This window comes from Myxine glutinosa, chromosome 3 (assembly GCF_964187855.1).
Source record: "Myxine glutinosa chromosome 3, kmMyxGlut1.1, whole genome shotgun sequence".
In the NCBI taxonomy this organism is placed as follows: domain Eukaryota; kingdom Metazoa; phylum Chordata; class Myxini; order Myxiniformes; family Myxinidae; genus Myxine; species Myxine glutinosa.
In genome coordinates this window covers 33,447,232-33,468,472 of record NC_136263.1, presented here as the reverse complement: position 1 = coordinate 33,468,472, position 21,241 = coordinate 33,447,232, and the positions used below count along the sequence as shown (strand labels likewise).

At 45.5% G+C, this 21,241-nt stretch overlaps 1 protein-coding gene across 1 annotated transcript in view; it reads left to right on the top strand.

Moving 5' to 3' along the window:
• Nucleotides 1-21,241, top strand: part of LOC137416634 (fibroblast growth factor receptor 3) — a 72,051-nt gene that overhangs the window by 17,072 nt on the left and 33,738 nt on the right. The window contains exon 2 of the mRNA XM_068102283.2: nucleotides 7,757-7,911. Coding sequence (XP_067958384.1) covers nucleotides 7,806-7,911 — 106 coding nt within the window. The 5' untranslated portion in view covers nucleotides 7,757-7,805. The remainder of the gene's footprint in view (nucleotides 1-7,756; nucleotides 7,912-21,241) is intronic.

The window sequence follows — 21,241 nt, the reverse complement described above, 5'->3', positions numbered from 1 at the left end:
TCACGCACGAAGTAGCGGGCGCGCAAAATGGCGCGCTCGCTCACGTGGTTGAAGGGGTCCCAAAATAGCGGCGCCGCGGAGGGCGAGCCTGCGGTGGCGGCTGGGGACGCTGGGCAAACCGGGTTTGACCTCAGATTATTCTTGACCCAACTGAATGCAAAAATGGATAGGATGGAGGGCCAAATGAGGGTTGATAGTGGGCGAATAGAGGGCCAAATGGGGGTAATGGGGAACCGGATGGATGCTCAGGGGTGAGCGATTAGAGGGCCAAATGGGGGTAATGAGGGACGAAGCGAGGGGTACTGGTGAGGGGTTAGACAAGAAATTTGGGAAGTTAGACAATAATTTTGAGGAGTTAGACAAGAAATTTGGGAAGTTAGACAATAATTTTGAGGAGTTAGACAAGAAATTTGGGAAGTTAGACAATAATTTTGAGGGGTTAGACAACGGGATAAAAGAGGTGAGAAATGGGTTAATGGGGGTAGAAAACAGAATGGCCGCTCAAGAGAATCAAATGGAAGGGATGCAAAAGGGGTTAGAGGGGTTAGAAAACAGTATGGAAGGCAAATTGAGGGACATGAGGGACCAAGCGGAAAGGGAAGTTAAACAAATGGAGCAGCAGATAGAGGGGGTCAGAATGGGGGTAGAAACCAAACTGGATGCTCACAGGGAGGAAATGGAGCAGATGAGGGTGGCATCTGGGCAGGAGATGCAAGTGATGGGAGAGGAGATCAGAAGAGGAGTGAGTGAGGAGGTCGGAGGAGTGCGCGAGGAGGTGAGGCACTGTAAGGAGCACATGGAGAAGGAGGTGAGAAAGGGGACTGTAAAGTTACAAGGGGGCATAGAGGACCTGACGCAGGAGGTGGAGCAGCTGACGGTGGGACAGACGGAGTTAGTGGAGCAGGTTCAAAGGAACACTGCGGTATTAGGAGGTTTAAAGGCGACACAGAAAGAACTAAAAGATGACTTGGTAGCGACGAAGAGGGAATGTCAGATGGTACGTGAGGGACTGACAACGAGGTTGGACGAGGTGATAGAGGTAATGGAGACGAAGGACCGGCAGGTGAGGACGCACCTGGAAACGGTCAAGGTAGCCTTGGAGGACGAGCTTGAGGAGACGTACCGGGGAATAAAAGAGGTGAAGCACAAATTAGAAGAAGTGGAAGAAGGGATGAGTGAAATTAAGAAGCGACGGAGAGGGGATAAGAAAGAGATAAAAGAGGAGATAAAAGAATTGGTCCAAAGTCTGTGTTTGGATCGTGATGATGTGCTCATTAACCGGATGAGGGATTCGCAGGTGATGGAGGAGAAGCGAAGAGGAAGAGGACCCGGTGTAAGTGGTGACCAATATGGTCGTGCGTATGATGCGCCAGGGGATTTAAGAAGCTTGGGGATTGGTTTGGATCCGGGTGTTCGTGAAAGGCCGTTGGTGAGGTGTGTGACAGGTCTGGTGTGCGAAAGAGGAGGTGTGCGAGAAAGTCCGACTCTGGGGTGCATGAGGAAAGAGTGCGCTGTCAGAAGTAAGGAAGAGTGTCCACCTGTGGTGAGTGTTACAGAGGGTGTAACGGGAGAGTGTGCGCGAGAAAGGTGTGTGACGGACAGGTGCATGAGGAAAGAGTGCGCTGTCAAGAGTAAGGGTGAGTGCGCTGTCACGAGTGGAGGTGAAAGTAGTGAGAGTGACATGGAGCGTGAGTTAGTTGTGACAGGTGAGCGAGGATGTACACCTGGGATGGAAGGATGCACACCTGGAATGGTAGAGCGTGAGTGGGAATGCACGCTGGAGTTGGTGGTGAGGCACGTGGTTGGGTGTGCGAATGAGGGCACACCTGTGATTGTCACAGAGGAGGTGACTGAGGAGGGGGCGCGAAGAGGTGTTTTGGTGAGGTGTGCGACCAACGAATGTGTGCCAAAGTGTTCGGTGGTCAGGTGTGTGACCAAGGCTGTGAGTGGAATGAGGGTACCTGGATGTGTAAGGAACGGTACGAGGAGCATGGGCACAGCTGGATGTGTGAGCAAGGAACGGGCTGCGGGGTGTAAGCGTCCAGGTGAAGCATCGACGTTAGACGGGATAGAGTTTAGAACGACTTGTAGCCGAATCGGGCCCTCGGTGCGTGCTGGGCCTCGCTTTGAACGGCCGCGTCTGTGCTCCACTAGGCGGAGCGGGCGGCTGGATAGGAAGGGTCGTTATGGCGACCACGTTTTGTTGAGGCATGCCGGCAGGTCGAGATCGGGACATTGGATGGCTCCACGCCGAGGTGATGCGTGGGATCTCGGCCCGGGTAAGCCCCCGTCCCTGCCCCGAATGCCGGACGCATCCAGCCGCTGGCACAAAACAACCAGCATCCATTGCTTGGCTTTACGAAGCCGGGCTTTGGACAGGGATTGGCGCACCGAGAGGTATTAGTGAGTCGACTGGGTGATGAGGTTAGTGTTTTGGACCCAAAATTGGAGAAAAACAAAATTTGATGATTGGCAAGGGATTGGCAGTAGTGATTGGCAGATGATGGGCAATGATTGGCAAATTTTTGATTTGTTGAAATTTGATGTGCAAAATTGGTAGTGAGAGACCCCCGATGTGGTGGGATGGCATCCCTGCCACCCTTCCCATGTAGGGGGGCAAAGGAGCAATAGCTTATGGGGTTGATGGCAGTGGAAACTAGCCCGGGTGGGTTAGGTTATTAGTAGGGATCTAGAAGAGATTGACATTAGGTAACGTTAAGTTTAGTTAGTGACTGATACCTGTAGTGGGGACGCAGGTAGATTAGTATGGATGATAATGACGAGGGAGCGCAATAGTTTAAAGGGACGACTGGGAAGCGCAAGTTTCAGAGGGGAGTAGGTAGTTCAGATGATGCCGTGTGAGTGTTGGAGGTGTATTCAAGTGTATTGAGCAAGTTATGAGTAACTGATTGTGATTGCAACTGAACAGGTGTGATTGCACAGGTGTGCAACTGGACAGGTGTGTGGAGCAGTGTGTGAGTAATGAGTGTTGTGGATCAGCGCGAATGCGCTTGGGGAGAGAAGGGTGCAGGTGGCACCAGGTGTGAGAGCACAGGTGTGCAGGTACAGGTGTGTGGAGAGAGTTGGAGTAAGTGGTACGGAGTGGTGTGCATGGTGCGAAGGTGTGGATGGGGGAAGAGTAGACCCCTTTCACGAGTACCCGGGGCGGGTAGTGTAAGTGTTAGGTAGAGGGTGCAGGTAAATTGTGGTTGGATATTGGCATCTGTGGTGCGGTTGCAGAATGGTGTTGTGGATGGGTGCATTAGTGTTGTGGAAATGGCTGGGCGTGTAGCCTGTTAGTGTGTGTAGTTGGTTGGGCACTCCACCACTGTGAGGATGTCGGCCAGGTGAGGCCGCAGGTGGGCTCTGGGAGCCGGTAGTTGTGAGTGGGTGCCTGAGGATCCCGGGTGTGGATCGGGCAGCCCAGTGCCAGAGAGGGCACGGAGTGGGGAGAGAGCCAGAGGGCCTTCCCCAGGTAGTTAGGTTAGGGTGAGGAGCAGGTAAGCTCGGAGGCAACTGCAGTGGTGGAGGTGTGCAGGTGGGTAGACCCACTGGGAGAGGTACACGCCACAGCCCAGAAATTGTACGAGGGCACCGGGAGATGAATCGGGGGAGTGAGACCCCAAATTGAAGAGCACCACAGTTTGGCCAATGGGAATTGGTTTTTAGAACCCATAGTGTAAGAGGGCCAATGGTTTGGCCGGAGAGAGACCCCGGGTAGTGTAAAGTTGTTAAAGTCATTTAGGAGATAGTTAGGATTGATGAACCTGTCGCACCATACGCAGCCACTTACCTGTGGTGATGATGATGACTCCACACCTGTGTTTTCTTTGTTTTGTTGCAGGAGATGAATCGCTGTGTGGATTTGTGAGACGCATCACGACGTGGATGAGACATTGGGGTGATTCCATCTCTCCCTCCCTAGGAGGGACTGATGATGAATTGGTGATGGCAAATTTTGATGTTGAGTTGGAGATGGCAAATTTTGATGAGAGTTGAAAATGGCAAATTTGATTGGTTAGGAGGGAGAGAAGACGAATTTGGTATATGGGAGGAACGGGGAAGACAGTAGGGATGTTTGTTGATTTGTAAAGTAGATGTTTATGGGTAGTGTTGTGTTTTGTTGATACAGTAAGGGGTAAGGGAGGGGCCATGTAGGTTACCTGGTGGGGGGGGGCGTACGGTAGGAACGTACCTGTCTCACCTGGTTCCCATGTGCCCCCAGTGTGCATCACCTTGCATTGCGTGCACTTTTGCGCCCTTACCACCTTACTCACTTGTCTGCTTCTTTTGTCTCCCACCTCCGAGGATCTGGCTTTGGGGTAGAGAGAGAGGAGAGAGAGGTGCTGGCTACGCAGTTGTGGGCCTGCACTTTCGCTGCTTGCTGCTTGGATCGATACACCATATGGACCGCAATGTTTGTGGCCACCCACCATGGACCGCAGCTCTTTTGCGGCCAAGCACCACCCGGGGATGGACCTATGGGTCAACGTGGCACCTATGCCATACAGGTGAACCACTTTTAATTAACACCACTGAAGGCCACACGAAGAGCAAGAGACACCTGCAGGGTTAGGGGTTGTTGAAGTTATTTTTATTCCAATGAACAATGGTGACTGCACCGATTGGTGGTGGGGTGGTGCTGTTGATGCTCGGGAAAGGGTGCTCTGCACGTTATTAAAGGCCGTCGGCCACAGAGCACTCGTGGGTTGGTGTATCGATGTTGGCAAGCGCGCTCTCTCTATGCATAACATCTGCATGTGTTCCTCCAAAGACAGGTCCTGGATCGTAGTGTAAATAGCAGCGTAGTCTTGTAAATAATGCTCCCTACCGGCTGTATGTTTAGTTTGAGAATTCTTTCCGGATTCGGTTATCCTGTGGGTGTGTTTCTGTGAGGAGAAGGGTGCAACGTCGCAGGGGGACATATTTACTCCTTTGTGAATATCTGTAAAACTGTCGCACTCAGGGTAGAGTTAATAGTAGAGGGAACTACATTGCGTGCCACACTAAAGTAGGTAAAAATTTATCGGGTCGGGACGCCCCGAGGGTAGAGAAGGGTGCAATGTTGCGAATATGGAATTTGGCCTCCATATCCGCTTGTAAATATTCCCCTATTTTCTCCGATACTCCCCAACTCTCCCTTACCCCATTCCCTAGTCCCATTGTCTGTAAACAACACCCATTAGAGCCGATCTTCCCCTTCATCCCCCCATTAAATGTCGTGCCCAGGTCCCCCGCACCACACGTAGACAATTATAGGACATCTTGCTAGTTATTCTTAATCTATGTCAGTTAAGGACTTGTTTCCATTAATTATGACTCTTCGTTGCACCAGAATGTGATGATATGGCACCAGTAGGAGTTTAGGACCTTCCCATACCTCCCCGCATCTCTTCCCATCATCTCAAGCTCCAACAACAACCACAACAACAGCGGCTATGCGTCCTCACTCCGGCTCGGTTGGCCGCCATTGAACATGTGCTCGACGGGGTTACCCAGAAGGGGGCTCCCTGTCGGCCCCTCGTCAAGGGCGGAGCCGGTAACCCCCGCACCCAATGAGAAGCCATGGGCCGATGCCATATGGGGCGGAGCTAACGAGCGAGGGCGTGACTCCCCGCCGGATATACGCGGCCCCGCGCCGGACGTGACGTGAGATGCGCCCCGAGCTTGGAAGGACAAGACGCCACCCTCCCGAGCGCTGAGCGACCTCCCCGGCATCTCCACCAAAGTCGCGACCCACGAGCGCTGAGCGACCTCCCCGCATCTGCTGGACACCACCGTACGTGATTCTGTCCCGGGGCCAGGTGCACCTGAGCCATCGACTGCCGCTTTCCTTGCCATCAAATCCCGTGTGAGTCAGCGTTGTCCCGTTTATCTGTGGTCTGTCTAGGGTTAATATAAGGTTGTGTCTAAGTGCCCACCTTCCTATGTTTCCCTCTTGTCCCTGTAATCTAACCTTTTCCGCCTTAATATAACCTCCTCCGGAGGTCTTGAGAACTGAACCCCTGGTGTCGTATTGTGTGATTATAATCCAGCCGGGTGTCTTCTCTTTCCTATTGAGCCAGCGTAGCGCGATTAGTCAACATTCGGGCACAATCGGGTAACTTGTACGGATACGGCGGCCATCCCGCTCGGCCCACCATACCATCAAAGTCGTATCTGTAACAATATATATATATATATATATATATAAATATATATATATATATATATATATATATATATATATATATATATATATATATATATATATATATATATATATATATATATATATATATATATATACGTGTGTATACACATACATGTGTATATGTATCGGATTGAACCCCCTAACTTGACTGGGAAGCAAGGCACAGATTGAGTCTCACCCCAGCAATTGCGGCACAACCTGTTAGCAACAAGTGTCGCCTGCCACGCTGACACATTATCTCTGCCCTGCTCATCAACAATTAGGAGGTTTGCAGTCAGGAATATTAAATTTAACGAAAGAAGCACACTAACCTTATGACATGACACTGATGTCATGTGCATAAATGTAACGGTATAATTTATGCACATGACGTCAGTGTCATGTCATAAGGATAGCGTGCTCCTTTAGTTAAAAAAAAAAAAAAAAAAAAAATTGTATATATGTATATATTGTATATATATATATATATATATATTGTATATATGTATATATTGTATATATGTATATATTGTATATATATATATATATTTATATATATATATATATATTGTATATATGTATATATGTATATATTGTATATATGTATATATTGTATATATATATATATATTGTATATATGTATATGTTGTATATATATATATATTGTATATATGTATATATTGTATATATGTATATATTGTATATATGTATATATTGTATATATATATATATTGTATATATGTATATATTGTATATATGTATATATTGTATATATGTATATATTGTATATATATATATATATTGTATGTATGTATATATTGTATATATGTATATATTGTATATATGTATATATTGTATATATATATATATATATATTGTATATATGTACTGTATATACACACACACACACATACACACACACACACACACACACACACACACACACACACATATACACACACACACACACACACACACACACACACACACACACACACACAGTGTAATAGGCTAATGCTATCTGTCTGTCCCACCATGAAACATGGAAATGCTCCTCGGGGGAGAGAAAAAAGATTTAGTAAAGTTTGCTCCAAATTAATCAAAACCTCTGGGGAAATTGTAATTTTTTTCAATCAGACTAGAAATTGAACCAAGGCAACAGTATAGGCAACAGACCGCTACGTCAATCACTCCTGAATTTTTTTTCTTTCCTGTTAAAATATACGTAACCTCCCAGTTTTTAGCCCTTTTAACCAGCGCAACAATAAAACGGTTTCTTTTTCTTAATTTTTTTGATATCGTGATATTTTTACCATGGTCTTCTTGCTTGTGTGCTTTTAATCAAGCAGCCCATATATGTATTAAGTACGCAAAAATGGCAGAATCTTTCTCCTCTCCCTTCATGTTCTACACAACTACTTTCTTTTTACCAATTGGCCTTGTCTCTAAATAAACTTTCCTCTTGCCTATACAATATAAATATGTTTCAAAAGAAAAACTATTTCACAGTAGCACTGTAAAACCAGGTTATACATTTCGCTGAAATTAGGCGATCATTATAACGCCTTTCCCATCATGTTGCAGGTCCGATTCACCTGAAATGCGCTAGAGCCTTCTGTGGCCTTTGTACACCATGGCCAGGTCCTCCCAGCTGAGTTGCACCCTGGTAGCCACCTTAGCCTTGGCAGTTGCACGGCCTCCACCAGAGAAGCATGAGCACTCTACCACGTCCCCAGCAGGTAAATCACTTTCCTCAACTTCCACCACCACCACAACCACCTCATCAGCTCAAATATGTTTCTGCAAGATAAGAAGAGTTTGGAAGCTCTAATCATGGCAAAATTTTCTACAATGTATAGTCCATTATCCAGTGCAGAATAAGATGATGCTAACTCACATCCTCTTCATGGGCTAAATGATCTGGCACAAAAGCCTATTGTGATTTCTTTCTTTATTAAAAGGATTCTAGAGCACAAGAAAGCCTCTTGCATTATTTAGCAATAATTGTAGTGAAAATGTGAGTTCCTTCTTTGGGTACAGATGATATCCGGGTTGAGCTATGCTTGAGTTGGTCCTCCACTGAGAAACTGATTCTGCACAACATTTCCTTGGTTTCTATCAGTAATTTGAAAGGTAGTGAACCTGCTTCTCATAAAGGTGCACTGTAACTAATTAGCTTTATGATCTCTTTATTAAAGCAATGCCTTGCTTATGAAAGAATACATATTCTGACTCAAGTACATCTTTCAGCAAAACCTTTTAAACATGCCTCATTTGGCCAAACTAGAAGAATGTATGTGTGGAAGATCTTGAGCTAGTGTAAGAATATGTATCTACAGTCATTATTCTTGCACCGTCCTGACTGATCAACTTTCCTTATCCATTCCTGCCTTGGCGGTTCAAGCAGTAGATGGTGTGAGTTGTTTTAGGTCATGGCAACTCGATAGTCATCAAAGTACATTCCCATTGTTTTCCAGCACAAGATGCTGTTGTGACTCGAGTCCAGTAGGTTGCGTTTCCTTGTTACCATTAGATAAAGTGAAAGGATTTGGCAACAAGAGAATTCCCAGATTCTGACCCAACGCTGTCAGCAAGACTTCAAGACCACTTGAGGAGCAAGGCATCCTTTGTCACTGGCTGAGAGCGGGGCACAGGGTACCCGGTGTTTTCTTTCAACTCAATCTGCTGAACTAAGTGGCTCCAAGCGCCGGTTCTCTTGCACCAATTGTCAGCACAGATGGTCGGGCAAAGCAGTTCGGTGTTCCTTCCGGCATTGGCCTCTGTTTGCCACCATCAGCCATGACAGAGACCTGATTTTGGCATGTGGATTGATGAGCGCATAAGGAGGGCTTGGAGGGAGGAGGGATTGGAGCTGTTGATTTGGGGGATGGGGAATAACATTGGGATGAAGCAATCCCTTGGGATAACTACAGATGTCCATGAAGGGCATAATATCCTGGAAAAGCAGGTACTTGGTGCTTTATGGTTTCGGTAAGTTGATAGATGTATCATTATTATATGCTGTCATTTATGATGATAAGATCAGTTAATACAGTTGCACATGGCATTGTCTGTTTATTATGAGACGGACGGATGAGTTTACTAGAACATTGTGTGCTGACCCAGCATACTTGTTGTTCAGGTTATCTTTGGAGTTATGTAGAACAACTCATCCAAGGAGATACATATAAACTGGGGTAGTGGGATAGTTTTGTGGTAGTATTCTTGCAACCGTTCAACAGGATAGCACGGAGGTAGTAGTGCGCCTGCCTTTGAGCCATCTTGTCTGGGTTTGAAGTCCATCAGACCAGTTCTTTCAAAGGAAGTCAGTCCATCAAAAACAGTGTCATCGCCCTTTAAAATCACCCTTTAAATTGGGGATTCGCCCATTTGCGTCGTTGCTGGTGAATGTTAAAGATCTCACATTGTCTTTCTCCATGTAGTGCGTGAGTTATCGCCAATACGTTGACCAAATTCGAATCCCTTCCCTAGTTAGCGCTATGAAGTCCAATCCCCACCATGGACCAATGTTCCATGACAGAGCTGGAATTATCGGCAAGGAAAGTAACAACAATAACATAAGATACTTGCTTCTTCATTGTTACCTCCACCACCGGAAGTGGACGGAGGTTATGTTTTTACCTCTGTCTGTTTGTCTGTCTGTGAGCAGGGTATCTCAAAAGGTTATGGACAGATTCAGGCAAAATAAGGTCGACAGGTTGGATGTGGGATAAGGACTAATTAATTAGATTTTAGTGAAGATCTGGATCTGGATCTGGATCCAGCTGCAAGAATTTTAAAAGTGATTTTTCACCATTAAGTGATGGGGTCAACACGATACATAGCATGATATCTCAAAGCGTTGTGGATGGATTATGACAAAACCTGGTGGATGAGTTGGAAAAGTAACAAAAACAAGCCAATTAGGTTCAGGTTCAGGTCTGGATCCAGATCCGGCCTATTAATGGGATACAAAACGTAAACTGTACTGTTGATTTTACTGTGTATGTGTCTGCTGTGTGTTTCTAGTAAGATCTCGGTTGTAAATCGTGCATAACTGTGTGTAATAGTCGTTTTGTTCGTGCTGTGTTTCGGGCCTCGTCCCTTGAGGCTTCTCTGTCTCCTCGGCAGTCGTTTGTTGTCTATTTACTTTCTTCTCTCACTCGCTGTATTGCTTTTTTCTTTGTCTTTATTTTCACCCCATACTTCCCCCGAACATCTTACCCTTTTGTTAGAGTCTTAATTTTTTTTAAAACTAAAAAAAAAAAAAAAATCTTAATAATTTCATTCTCTCCTCGTGGCTTCCCATCCCCCAATCGCGACCACGCATTTCGCCCGACCCGTTTTCTCTCCTTCCTTCATATCTCAATCCTCTCCAGCCGATACCTTTCCAATTTTATTTTTCACCAGACTCCTTCAACCTTTCTCCTTCTTCTCAGATCCACTTTCAACGAACCTTCAAAAATATATATATGAACGAATAATTTAAAAAGTAGGCCCCTCCTCCCATACTAACACAATTGCTTATACACCTCCCTGTTCCTTCATTCTCTGCTCACCTGGCTGTCAATCCCCTATTCTTCTGTTCCTGCTTCTGAACATGTTCTGGAATCCTTCCTCCCCCTTTGCCTCCATGCCCTCACTTCAGGGAATTTCCCAGATAGTTTTCACGTTTTCGTTTTAAAATGTTAAAACTTTTCCCTGCAGTGTTGTATTATGTTGTATATTATAACACACTTTTCTTCTTCCTCTTTAAAATGTTGTCTTCAATTTGCTCATCAAATCACTCCATTTCAAATAAAAATTCAATCTCTTACAGTTCTTCCTTTCTACATTCCCTAAACTCACCTGCAAATCTGTTTCTGGTGTTTGGTCCCCCTCCATCCCCTCCCTTACCTCAAACAGCTACACAGGTGACTCCGCACGTGAAAAAGCTGAATGCCTCAACTCTGTGTTTGCCTCAACATCGTGTGTCCCAAACCCGTCTCTCTCTGTACCCACCTTTTCCAGTCGTACCCAGCTGCTCCTGGACTTTATGTCCTTTTCTTCTGACAAGGTGGAGAAGTTTCTGTCAAACATCGACTCTGATTCTGCAACTGGACCAAACGGCATCAGCCCACAGGTCCTAAAATCCTGCTCTGCCGCTCTTTCACACCCTCTCTCTGTTCTCTTCACCCTCTCTTTTGCTCAAGGTCATCTGCCAGCATCTTGGAAATCAGCAAACATTACCGCTTTACACAAAAAATGTGCAAAAACATATACTTGCAACTAGACCAATCAGCCTGCTCCCAATTATCAGCAAAGTCATGGAATCCCTCATTGCTTCAGATATCAAATCTTTCCTCTTCTCAAATGGCTTGATCTCGGGTCATCAATTTGGAATCAGACCAGGTCACTCTACTCTGGACATGCTGCTTCTGCTGTCTCAACAATGGATGGAGGTGCTCAATGCCAAACAGGAAGTTAGAGCTGTCTCCCTTGACATATCACGTGCCTTCGATACGGCCTGGCACCCCACCCTGCTAACCAAACTCTCCTCTTATGGTATCCATGGAAACCTCCATGCATGGCTTGCAGACGTCCTCACCGGTTGCAGTCAACGTGTGGCCCTGAATGGATTTCTCTCGTCTCCCCTTCCTGTTCAGGCTAGAGTTCCCCAAGGCAGTGTTCTGGGCCCTGTGCTTTTTCTGGTCTTCATCAGTGATCTCTCCGACTCTGGAAAATCCTCTCTATCTCTTTGCTGATGACTCCACCCTCTTCCGCTCCATACCTCATACCTCAGATCGGCAGTCTGCAGCTTCCTCACTGTCTGCAGACCTGGACAAAATCACAGACTGGTCAAGAAAGTGGAATATGTCTTTCAATCCTGACAAATCTCACACTCTCACTTTGTCTCTCTGAAAAGACCGTCTGAACAACCCTCCCTTCTACTTTCTCAACAATCCTCTCCAACAAGTTCTGTCACTCAAGCTTTTGGTTGTCACTATCTGCCATGATCTTTCCTGTGAAAACCAATTTCCAAGCTGGCCTCCAAAGCCAGTCGCCGACTGGGCAATGGGCATCCTCTGTCGTGCGGAGTCCTTCCTTGGTACACCTGAGCTCCTCGCCACATACAAGGCTTTCATCCGCAGCTCAATGGAATATTGCTCTCCCCTCTGGGCCGGTGCTCCTGCCTCACACCTAGCTCGGCTTCACGCTGTTGAAACCAAAGCTTTCAGAATCATTGGAATCTCCCAGGATGAAGCTAACTCCGAGGGCCTTTCATTCACTCGCCGCAGGCAGGTTGGTGGTCTTTCTGTATTCTACCGACTCCTCTCTGGTCTAGCTCCTCCAGCCCTCTCTGTGCTCTGTCCCGCAAATATTCCTTCAGGTCGCACAAGATCTGCCAGCAACCCTCTTATGGTTAAACTGCCAAAATCAAGACTCTCTGCTCACCTTCACTCTTTTTCCCCAACCTCTGGAACAAACTCCCTCACTCTCTTCATTCCCACTCTTCTCTCCAGATCTTTAAAACAGCTGTTCACCATTTATCTTCCCCCATCCAAAACCTTGATCTTTTCTACCCCCGTTAATTCACCCCAGATCCACGTTTTTGAAATGCTGACTTCTTTCCTGGATGTCCTAGCAGTATCCATTTGTTTTATACCTCTCCCACCCCCTCCCATTCCCCTGCCCCCCCCTCTCCCCAAGCCCTCCCCCCAAGCCCTCTTCCTCCCACAGATCTCCTGATGTCCCTGTTCTCTACTGTTGTACTTGTGTGCCTCCTTCTCTCTCCCTATCTTGTCTCCCGCTCCCTTTATTATATGTTTTATGTGTCCATTTTTTTTTTTTTGTGATTAATGTTAGCTCTTACACGAGCCTCGATCTTGTACGCAAAAAATAATTAAAATGTTCAGCCTAGTGGACTACCGAGTGCAGATATGCGTTCTACCGAGTGCAGATATGCGTTCTACTGAGTGCAGATATGCGTTCTACCGAGTGCAGATATGCGTTCTACCGAGTGCAGATATGCGTTCTACCGAGTGCAGATATGCGTTCTACCGAGTGCAGATATGCGTTCTACTGAGTGCAGATATGCGTTCTACCGAGTGCAGATATGCGTTCTACCGAGTGCAGATATGCGTTCTACCGAGTGCAGATATGCGTTCTACCGAGTGCAGATATGCGTTCTACCGAGTGCAGATATGCGTTCTACCGAGTGCAGACATGCGTTCTACCGAGTGCAGACATGCGTTCTACCGAGTGCAGATATGCGTTCTACCGAGTGCAGATATGCGTTCTACCGAGTGCAGATATGCGTTCTACCGAGTGCAGATATGCGTTCTACCGAGTGCAGATATGCGTTCTACCGAGTGCAGATATGCGTTCTACTGAGTGCAGACATGCGTTCTACCGAGTGCAGTTCTAGTTTTGTTTTATTTTACTTTTCTTGCTATTCTGACTTTAAAACAGCGGTGCTTGCAGAAAGTATTGTCTCTGAACATGCAGTAATCCTAAGTAGAGGACAGAAAGTCATCGGACGTTCAGCATTCACTTGTGGAGATAGGAGATTGCATTCTTCAATAAAGTAACCCATTAGGCTTGTGCCATGGTAAAAAAGTGTTATAAATGCTCGGAATTCTAAAGTATCATCTATTAAAGGGAGAAAATGAGGAGCAACAGACTTCATGAGGTGCCGATGACAGTGGTAGTAGTTTGTGGCTCCGCAGGCTTGCTAAATGACAGATATCGGTGATGGAAATTCTCATAATGGAAAGAGAGATCAGATATAGCAGGATCCTCACGTGGGGCCTGTGGTGAGACACCAGGCCTTGCATCTTATCGAAAGCGGTTGTTATTGCTGGAGTTAAGCAGGAAGTCTTTTCTATCTGACCAGTTAAACATGTCGAGGTTGGGCAGCAGACCACGGTTGCTTGACTCTTGTGTCAATTTAATGTAATACTTGGAGTGATAGAACCAAAGGGACAAAGTATCAAAAACAAGGAAACAGACAAACATAGACAAAGACATCGGGAAAGACAGCAGCAGAGACAAAGAGACAGAAGGGGATAGATTATCCAGGGACTAACTTTTTGAGCCTGCCCGCTAGGGAAAGTGTTGCCCTCTGACCCCATCGCATATAGTCAGGGTGTTGGAGATTGGGAGTTGGGGGTGGAGGAGAGGGTGGGGCTGGTCAGGCCTTTGGAAAAAGGCAGGGAAGGGTGGACACATGGTAGGTTGCTCCTCTGCCACAGCATTGCTTACACAAAATGGCTTTGCCAACAACGCACGAGGCTAAGGTTTATCAGTTTCAAAGACATTATCTTCAATGATAGCAGAACCGCCTGTTTCTAATACATGCCGAGGTTGATGGGATTCCAGGATTTCCAGCCCCTGTAGAAAAAGTAAATAAATCTACAACTTAAAAACGATATTCCGTCCAAACTAGCATTCATAGTAATCATATTATTATTCATGTTCGTAGTACAAGTAGTAGTGGTGGTAGTGGTAGTGTTTTTTAAATGAAATTTGGTGCACTTCTCATTTTAAAAATTATATCACACAACAGTTTGTGAATTCAATGAAACATATAACCAAAAAGTCTTCAGGGAGAGCAAACAAAAATGGGCTGCTTGAGCTTTGGAAGCCTCATGGAGGTCAAATTTCATTTGATCTCTGAGCTCGAAGCCAGTGAGGTGTTCCAGGCCCACGGACAGGCCTTCCTCGCTGCTCTTTTAATCCCATCTGCCTTGAGCCCTTCGGGTCGCCAGGAACACAAGGTCACACACGGACTGCACTTTGCTAACAGGCCCCTGGCCACGTGCAGAGCCAAAAACCGGTCCTAAGGCCGGAGCACATGTTTGTGAGCGATAGAGATGTTGAAAGGACAAAGTCAGTTGCTTCGACCTTTTTTAATGCAGAGGGTTGATTTGCCTTGTTAAAACTACTGTATGTAAATTCTCTCTTTCTGATGTGCTACAATACTCTTCACGGAGCGTCGGTACCGCTGAAGCAGCTTCACGAGCAGGGTGGTTCCGAAGAGTAGTTCGGGCAGGAATTTGAAATTTGCTCCATGGCACCGACCGCAAAGGACACCTTGGCATATTTAACATCCACCACCTAATGCTAGCAGACGGGACGGCCGCTTTAACATCCATCCGAGGGATAGCGCACCCATTGAGGAACACCCTGCCTATGAAACACCGGGATGACGGTTTATCACTGGGTCGGGATTCAAACCCAGGCTAGACAGCTTGGAGGTGAATGTGCATACCTGTAGGCCATCCTGTCTGCCATTATGTAAATTATACACATGAATGTATGAAGATTTTTCAAGAAGTCCACGCCTATGATGCAAGTGGAAATATAGAATGTGATGGCTTAGATTTGTAAGAAGCGGACTATCATACCAAGAATACGCCATTTGTGTCTGTCTGTCCGTCTGATAAATTTTTGACGCCAATACATTCCGTCGTTACTTATCCAATCTCAACCAAACTTGACAGGATGACCAAGGGTTACACAATGAAGGTTGTAGTGCATTCATTTGCCCCCCTCCCCAAGGGGGGTTTCTCCCCCCGAGCGAGTTTGCCCGCCATTGCCATCAATGGGGTTGCACATTGAGGTGTATATAAATGTTAGATTAGCTTTATCGTGGCGTTTTTCCAAAGATGCTTTTAATAACAAAATTAATGATAATCGCATATTGTTAATGTTATTACAAAACAATATTAATACTAATAATGTCCCACTTCCCCAAAGCGTTTTTCCTGCAGTGATAACGTGTATAAATAGATTATCTTACTATAATTCACCAAATGTCCGTCCGTCTGTCTATCCGTCCATCCGTCTGTCTGTCTGTCCATCTGTCCATTCCCAGGTACCGCAATTAACGGCTGAACCGATCGTAACGAAATTTTGGTACGGTAATCCTGGGACCCCCTGGAGTAAAATAGGCTATATTGTTTTTCCAATTTCAGCTTTGGTCTCCAGCATTTTCAGGTTTGGACTCCCGCCTAACGTTATAGTCCTGGGTACCGCAAAAACGGCTGCACTGATCGAAACGATCCATACCTCCATACCCGTGGGATCCCCACAGGTGACCCCACTAGTAGTTATAATGGCGTTTCTGTGGAAGCAATGGCTTCTGCAGGAAGTAAAAATATTATAAACCACAAGCACGTATGATTTGCTTTTTAAACAGTCGCTAATGCTCTTTATAACACTAAATGAAGAAATTTGGAGAAATCCCGACATCCGTGAAGTAAGGTTTACTTACAGAACTGAGCGAAGATCTACTGTACTCTATATAACCCACAAATGTTACTAACATGGCCCTTTCTGCCGCTACCGTGGCATTTATCGTAGCGAACTTTTGAAACTCACTCCTGCTGTTTCATACGAAACTGAAAGGGACAAGCTCGGGTTGTGCTCCTTTACCAAGCAGCTAACTAGCACTTGCCAAGCCGGCCGTTCCTTAACGGTTTTGAATGGAGTGCTTGCTGGAATGCTTAAACAACTTGGCGATCTCTTCAAAAGAAACTTGGTAAATGAACACACACCCAATGTTCTTGAGACCCGATCATAGATCGACTGTAATCTATATACCCCAAAGAGGAATGACCATTCCTGCCCCTCCCGGAGTCTGCGGGTGTACTAGTGTGGATAAATAACACAATTGACGTTTTTGTCGGATCACAAACTTTCCGATCACTCTTCGTGCATATACCCATATCATCTTTGGGATAAAAAATATATATTGGTGTGTATGGAGTATGGGGTGGGAGGGAGGGGGTATATTTAATTATGAATTTATCTCGTATAACTAACTCACAAAAAATGAGGTAGCTTCTGCAATGAAGCAGCAATTCGAGAGAAGAGGACAATCAGTGGTATTCGACTCTCTCTCTCTACCTTCTGGTTATTGGGCACAGAGATGCGCTCACATAATACGGGCTGTGGTGACCCAGCAACTCGCTGTTTCCCCCTCCTGGCCATAAAGTAACCCGCGAGGCAACCAGCAGCGTGGGCAAAGGATGACGTCCGTGCTAAGTAAAAGTACATATTAAAATGAGGATTATGGGGTGTGTGTGTGTGTGTGTGTGTGTGTGTGTGTGTGTGTGTGTGTGTGTGTGTGTGTGTGTGTGTATTGCTCAGGTTGAGACATGGCTGCCATTCCTAAACAATCCATAAGTATTGAACTCTTTGTGTAATTATGAATTTTTGGTGATTATTTGAACGTCAGACACAATGATTTGTACTATTCGATGCACACTGAGCTTACAGCTTTGTCATCACGAACACATTTTCATTGCTCTTCACGGCCTTGTCGCACACCTGCCTGCTGTACTGCTTGAGCATTAGCTTGCCTTTCACCAAGCCCAGATGTGGGTGGGCCAGGGTGGGGGTTGTGGAGATGTAGGGAGAGGAAGGGGATTATACATTGCTTATTATTGCCAAATTATACTACCATAATTATTGTTGTTAATATTATTAGTATTAATTAATATATGCTTTATGTCAATGTTATCTTTTCTTTTTTTTCTTTTTTTGTAATTAGAATTCCATGCTAAACTGCTCTATAATCTACACCTTAACATGGCGTGCATTTAAAACATGGGAATGCTTCCGGGTTATTTGTACTAAATTATCCTAATCAACTCAGAAGACGATGATTATCATTTTGGTACATCAGCAAGCTCCAGTAGAACTCCACAAAAAATATGCCACACACACACACACACACACACCAACACGCACACACACAAACACACACACACACACACACAAAGACACACACACAAACACACACACAGACACACACACACAGACACACACACAGACACATACACACACACACACACACATACACACACGAACACACACAGACACACACACATACATACACACACACACAAACATACACACACACACAAACATACACACACACAAACACACACACACACACACAAAGGCACACACACACACAAACACACACACAGACCCACACGCACACACACACACACACACACACACACACACACACACGCACACACACACGCACACACACACACATACATACACACACACACACACACAAACACACACACACACACACACACACACATACACACACACACACACCTCATCCATTTCTCCTAGATTCTGTCATTGTTGCTGAAGTTCTTTCAATATCCTGCTGTACCGCCGTGAATGGATAACAACAGCAATGAGGACACACTGTGTGGTGTGATAAAGTTAATGCTTTCAGGCAGGTCATTGATATTGTACTGTATATCGGGCAATAAAAGTACAGTATTGACATTTGAAAGTAAATTTTGGGTAAGTACATTTATAAGGCAACTAAACAGCAGGGGTACCCGCCATTGCCCTGTTGCTGTTCTAAATCTGTTGGCATTTTGAAGAAATCAAATTTTGTTTCTTTTCTAAAAAAATTTTTGCGGAGGCTCCGAAAAAATCCAACTTTTTTTTAAAGCTTTTTTTTTTTTGGCCTAAAACACTCCGCGACACTGATGAACATCTGAAAGTTTGCCGAATATCCGATTGGCCAACTCTGATAAAATGGTGACTCAGACAGACAGACAGCTCTCTTATAGCATAGAATAAATGCGCCTTTGATAAATGTGAGTCCATGTCGTTGTCACCTCGCACGTCACAACGTGACTGTGTTCGTTACCCACCATGTTTAAATCAGGAGAAAGTCCCCCATTTTCTTGGTGGACGAGATTACAGTTGGAATAAAGTTTGAAAATTGCAAAAGTCTTTTAATCTTCTTCATCTCCACATCACCATATTCACAGCAGCTTTTTTTCAACTGAAAGTTTAAAGGTAAATCAGTCCGATTTATCTGACGTTGACACCTTAATCGCTTTGCTCCCTTTCCACGTGCAATTCAGCGAAGGTGCGCGCACTGCACGTGAGTGTGTATTTTTGTTTAGTAGAGTCTTGGCTCCAATGAATCGCTCTCTCAGACCCATCGTTTTATTGCAAAGCTGTGAATAAATGGCCCGTATGTATGCAGTCGAGGTCCGATAGCTAGGACAGAAGGCCTTATTCTGGCACAAAGGTCCCTGTGTGGAGAGTCGGAGCCGTTTTACGGCGTTTGCAACGGGGGTTTCAGACTGCGTCGCCTCCACAAGCAAAACCCTTGGAGTGAAATGCCGTAATAACAAGGTTAATCCAAGCCTAGTCTGGCATAATGATGGGATTCAGGAAGGAAATAGCCTGGGGGTGTTTGGGTAGGAATAACAGTTGTTGGAGGGAAGAAGGCGTTTTCTTGGCCTGTGCCTTTCACTAGTGCTGCTTGGTGTGCTCCCCTCCAAACCCCTCTCTTTCCTGTGCATGCAGTCCTGGAGCCTCAGGTCTGTGGCAGCCCCCTCTCCCCCCCCCCCCATACCCAACAAATTATCCTCTTGTCTCGTGGAGCAATGAAACACTTGACAAATTAATTTTTTACCAAATCCTTTAACATGCTCGGCACAATGTCGAGGGATGGAGAGGCTTGCGGAGGCGGTTTATAGACCCGCCATGTGGCAAAAGTTTTGCATCTACTGCTCTGACTATAAGTGTTGATGAGATCGAGCCATAAGCAGGAGGGACCGGTGCAAACAGAACATAAGAATGAGAATGACTTGAGGGCAATGACTTCTTTTTCTTCTCGTGCATGCGGAACATGGTGGGTAGGGAGCGTTACAGCGAGGGGGCCTGTGGTGCGAATGCAGTCGGGCAAAGGCTGCTGGGATAGGAAGCCAATGCTGGGAAGGAGATTGGTGATGCAATTCTTTCTGAAAGGCTTGGCAGGCTTCCTGCTAACTCATCCGCTCAAACTACGTATTGCAAGGTCACGTTGGGGGCCCTTCTGGAAGTGGCACAACCATCCACGCAGGTTCAAAAGTTGTGGCATCTTTATTGCCGTCACAGTCACCCGTGCCAAATCTTCAACCATATGCGCAGATCTGCTTTAGATTATTGAACTCTTAGCTCACCTCACGTTTCTTTTCTTTCTACCCACATCCCTTCCACGTTCCCCTCTTCTTCTTCTTCTTCCTCCTCCATCACCCTCCTCTTTTTTATTCACTTCCTCTTCCTTCCTCCCCCACCCTCATTCCCCAATTACTTCCATCCTTACTTTCAGATTCTCACAATGATCCCCACATCCCTTCCACTTTCTCCTCTTCTTCTTCTGCTTCTTCCTCTTCTTCTTCTTCTTCCTCCTCCATCACCCTCCTCTTTTTTATTCACTTCCTCTTCCTTCCTCCCCCACCCTCATTCTTCAATTACTTCCATCCTTACTCTCAGATTCTCACAATGATCCCCACATCTCCATCCCTATTCTTCCTGTGTGTGCTCCCCGCACGCGCATTCCGGGGAATTAGCGTCGAATCCAGGCTGCACATTCCGTGGACTTGTAGCAAGAGGCGGGAATGAGCAGCAAAGTCAACAGCCCTGGGTTCAGGCAGCCAGTGCTTGGCTCTTGGAGGCCAATTCCTGTGTCCTCAGTCATATAAGCACTTAGCATGTGTATGGTCATTGGGTTCATTTTTCTTCACATTTAAATCCGTTCCCATCACGAATACAACTTTTTATACTCTGTTTTGCAGCAAGCATGAAATGTGCCTTATTAACATGTCATACCTTGTCATTTTTTGCAGTAGCTAACTCATGGACTTCATTCTTTTTACAAACACAAAAAAGGACTTCACGAACCATAAGCATGTCCGTGCAACGCTCCACACATCTTCCTTACATTATGAATGAGATTATTACACTAAAGCTCATGTCTTTCCACATGCACTCTGAATTGCACATAACATCCACCCATGCACATCTTGACTACATCTATTGTTTCGTGCCTTTTTAAAATAATCTGATATAGCTGTTGTTGTTGTTGTTGTTGATTCTTTTACATTTGACTTTAATTTTTGTAATCGTTATATTTTCAGCACAAGCTACTTTGGACAACCGATTGATGAAATAGTTTGCCTTTGAAAAGGCTTTTACTTCCACCACTTGTTATCCATTTATGTAAGAGCGAGGTGTGTGTGTGCACGTGCGCGCACATGTGTGCAT